The following is a 3,235-nucleotide window of genomic DNA, read 5'->3' as shown; positions in this document are numbered from 1 at the left end:
TTTCTGTACTAATTTACAACTGATTATAGTAGTACCAAAGTTTGAAAATTATAGGATTTTGCTAAAATCTCATTTTGGGGCCAATATACATTCGAAAGTTAAATTTACTACCGATTATGGTAGTACTAAAATTCGAAAACTGAGTATATTCAGAGGTTAAGTAACACAATTTACTACCGATTATGGTAGTACCAAAATTCGAAAATCATAGGATTTTGGCAAAATCTCATTTCGGGGCCAATATACATTCGGAAGTTAAATTTACTACCGATTATGGTAATACTAAAATTCGAAAATTGAATATATTCGGAGGTTAAAGTAACACAATTTACTACCGTTGTTGTTAAACTACCGATTATAGTATTAACTACCAATTGTGGAAGGACAATTTAACCATTACGAAATACGCGAGATAAGGACTAGCTTCAATTTAGGTTTGGATGACTCTATTTTGTTTTATTAGTAGTTAGTCTTTAATTCTTTTTGAGTGGTCCCTAAAAATGTTAGGTTATTTATAGGAAAAGTTTCCGTGTTTCAAGTACCTAGTTCAAGGAATTGAGAGAGATGATTTTTTGTCATCTCTGCCCTTGACAAAATCTTTCAACTATAATTGTTTTCATTACATTTTAGAAAATAATTCTCTTTACAAAACTAAGTACAAAGATGTTAATGGATCAAATATTATGGACCACAAAAAAAAATCTCAAACTTTCATCCAAAATGGGACAGATGGAGGGAGTATAACAATTTCCATTAACCACGTCAGCTGATAAATATTGTTTGTGCTGTTCTATTTTAAAATTACTAATAATTAACCTTGCTTGTTTTGGTTGGTTATGTGTGGTATGAACAAAAAAACACATAAAAAACTTTGATGATTGCGCCCAGCACTGCTTGAAGAAGGGGTCTAGAGAGTACTAATGTCTTCCCTTTAGGCACCACCGACGGAGTTTACCTTTGGCGAGAATATGTTATTCCAACACAGTATGCATGTAGGGATAATTAAGTAGAACAAATTAGGACTACATGTACTGTAGGTCTTAAAACAGACATGTGCGACCCCTCATAACCATTAATAGTACCCCAACAGCAAACTGGAAATCCATTTCAAATACAAATCAACTGAGACTTACAGACACCACTTCGGACAAACAAGATTAGCAGCAAACAAGCTGACCACTTACAAAGAACAACAAAACAAGGCGTGAACCAACGAAAAACGAAGGAATTGTATCAACAAAAGACAAACTTAAGCCAATCGGACCCAATAAACTTTGAACTTATAGAGAAACAAAAATAAGAAAACAAATAAACCACAAATAAATAAAATCACTTTTCCCACATCTTGTACGTCAAAGCTGAAAGCCAGTTTAAGGTATTTTTCAACTCCAACAATAAGGTAATTCCGCATCTTAAGTATATTGGAAATCAATGACCAGATGAAGAAGCCAGTTCCAAATATGCACCATAGCCCAAGGAATATATAGAGTGATATTAATGTTGGATTCTTTAAATAGTCTGGTGTAAGGGCTATGAAAACAGATTTATAACCAAAGAGGATGCATCCTATTGATATGCACATTAGCACAACAAGAAGCCGAACCTGAGCAACAAATGTATCATTCATTAGGTCACGGACACTAGAAATGCCACTACGTTAGTAACCATGTAAAGGATGTAATTAGTTGGGTTGAAATAAGCCATTATTGGGGTTCCAGCGTAAAACATCAGATAAGGAAAAAAATCACCTCCACTACTACGATTGTAATCCGAAATAATGTTCCTGAAATCATTCTCTTCTAAAATCACACCGGAGTATGTAGTGACGTTGTTGTTTATATAAGAAGATTGCAGTAGATCCAAAACAAAACGAGCACTAGTAAAGGTGTCAGTTGTTGTATAATTATATTTGGTATTGTTCAACGCAGCAACACTGTTGCCGGAATAACTTTTTCTTTCTCCGTACGTCAAGTCTAGTAGATAAGATGCCAAATCAACGGACATACGGGTGCCAAGCATGCCGTTTAGATAATAAGTGAAAGTATTAGGATCTGTACTAGAACTGACCTTAGTGTCCTGTTGCCACAAACCTCCTGGTGGATTGTTAGCAGCTTGAAATGCGATTCCTGCTATTAATGTGGCAACCACCATTAACGTATTCACCCTCTCCTTCCGCCCTTTATGATCATTTTTTGTCTTCTTGTTTTCTGAGGGTCCATAGTAATAAAAACATCCAATTTCTAGTTCATTTTTAACAGTTTCAGGTAACATATCGAAGGCTTTGAGGTTTTTATTATTCAAGGCATTTATTTCAACTCTCACAATTCCGCTGTCCACCAAAAACTTCACAACCTGCAAACACAAGTTAATAAATTTCAGGATGCATTTGTTAGGATAATAATATTTTCCGAGAGGACTGCAAAAATGTTATGATCAATTAATATCAAGCCAAGTTATAAATATACACACCTTCATATTCCCCGTTTCTGCAGCAAGGTGCAAGATTGTATTCCCATCGACATCTTTGGAGTTGACAGAAATAGAATAATCTCGATTTGCAGGTTGATCACCGGTTGAATTCTCAACCAAGAACCTAAGGGTCTCCACAGTACCATTGTTTTTAACACAAAAGTGTAGTATGGTCTCATTGCGAGCATTCCTTAAATGAATTGCTTCCGGTCTTTCCTGTAGTAACATTTTAACTGTCTTAACTCGATCGTTCATAACTGCTAGATGTAGAGGGGTTCTTCCATCTTGATCTTGAACCATACAAGCATCAGGATTGGCATTTACCAACACTTTTACCATATTGAGATGCCATCTCGCTGAAGCTTGGTGAAGAGGAGTAAATCCTTGTGAGTCTACTTTCAATGCAAGTTCTGGTTTAATTGCTAGAATCTCTTTTACCATATCAGCACGACCACACATAACTGCTATGTGTAATGGAGTTCTGCAAAAACTAGTAAATACTTCGTCTAAAGTAAGAGATGGGACTTCCTCGAGTAATTTTCTTAACGAATGAACATTACCTTTCTGTGATACTTCAAGTAGCCTCTCCATTATTTAATTATTTTCTCTGGCTTTCTAGTTCACTCCTTTCTGTATTACATATATATCGAAGCTGCTACGTACCCCCACAATCACTCCTCCACTTTCTCCTCCACTAGCATCACTCACCATTGATTTTCTTTCTGATGGGCTGTTGGAGTTAGCAGGGGCCTTTACATTTGTGATG

At 35.8% G+C, this 3,235-nt stretch overlaps 1 protein-coding gene across 3 annotated transcripts; it reads right to left on the bottom strand.

The window, feature by feature from the left end:
* Positions 1–1,007: 1,007 nt before the first annotated feature.
* LOC113350390 (ankyrin repeat-containing protein BDA1-like) lies at positions 1,008–3,235 on the bottom strand. Of its 3 annotated transcripts, none has more exons than XM_026594518.1 (3): positions 2,470–3,235; positions 1,749–2,352; positions 1,008–1,603 (listed from the first exon to the last, which is right to left on the bottom strand). In XM_026594518.1, exons 1-3 carry the CDS (start codon positions 3,058–3,060, stop codon positions 1,545–1,547), a joined length of 1,254 nt encoding a protein of 417 aa, XP_026450303.1. In that variant the 5' UTR covers positions 3,061–3,235; the 3' UTR covers positions 1,008–1,544. The 3 variants fall into 3 exon arrangements, with proteins under 3 accessions (XP_026450303.1, XP_026450304.1, XP_026450302.1); XM_026594519.1 differs by having other exon boundaries at positions 2,068–2,352; XM_026594517.1 differs by having other exon boundaries at positions 1,008–2,352.

Source organism: Papaver somniferum, chromosome 2, assembly GCF_003573695.1.
Source record: "Papaver somniferum cultivar HN1 chromosome 2, ASM357369v1, whole genome shotgun sequence".
NCBI lineage: Eukaryota > Viridiplantae > Streptophyta > Magnoliopsida > Ranunculales > Papaveraceae > Papaver > Papaver somniferum.
This window is presented reverse-complemented; position numbering and strand designations above follow the sequence as displayed.

Excerpts from the sequence above, each read along its gene's own strand:
- LOC113350390 (XM_026594517.1), bottom strand. The coding sequence starts at position 3,060 with ATGGAGAGGCTACTTGAAGTATCACAGAAAGGTAATGTTCATTCGTTA. Across the intron at positions 2,353-2,469 it reads CAGAAACGGGGAATATGAAG|GTTGTGAAGTTTTTGGTGGA; the intron begins GTGTGTATATTT and ends TTGTGTTTGCAG.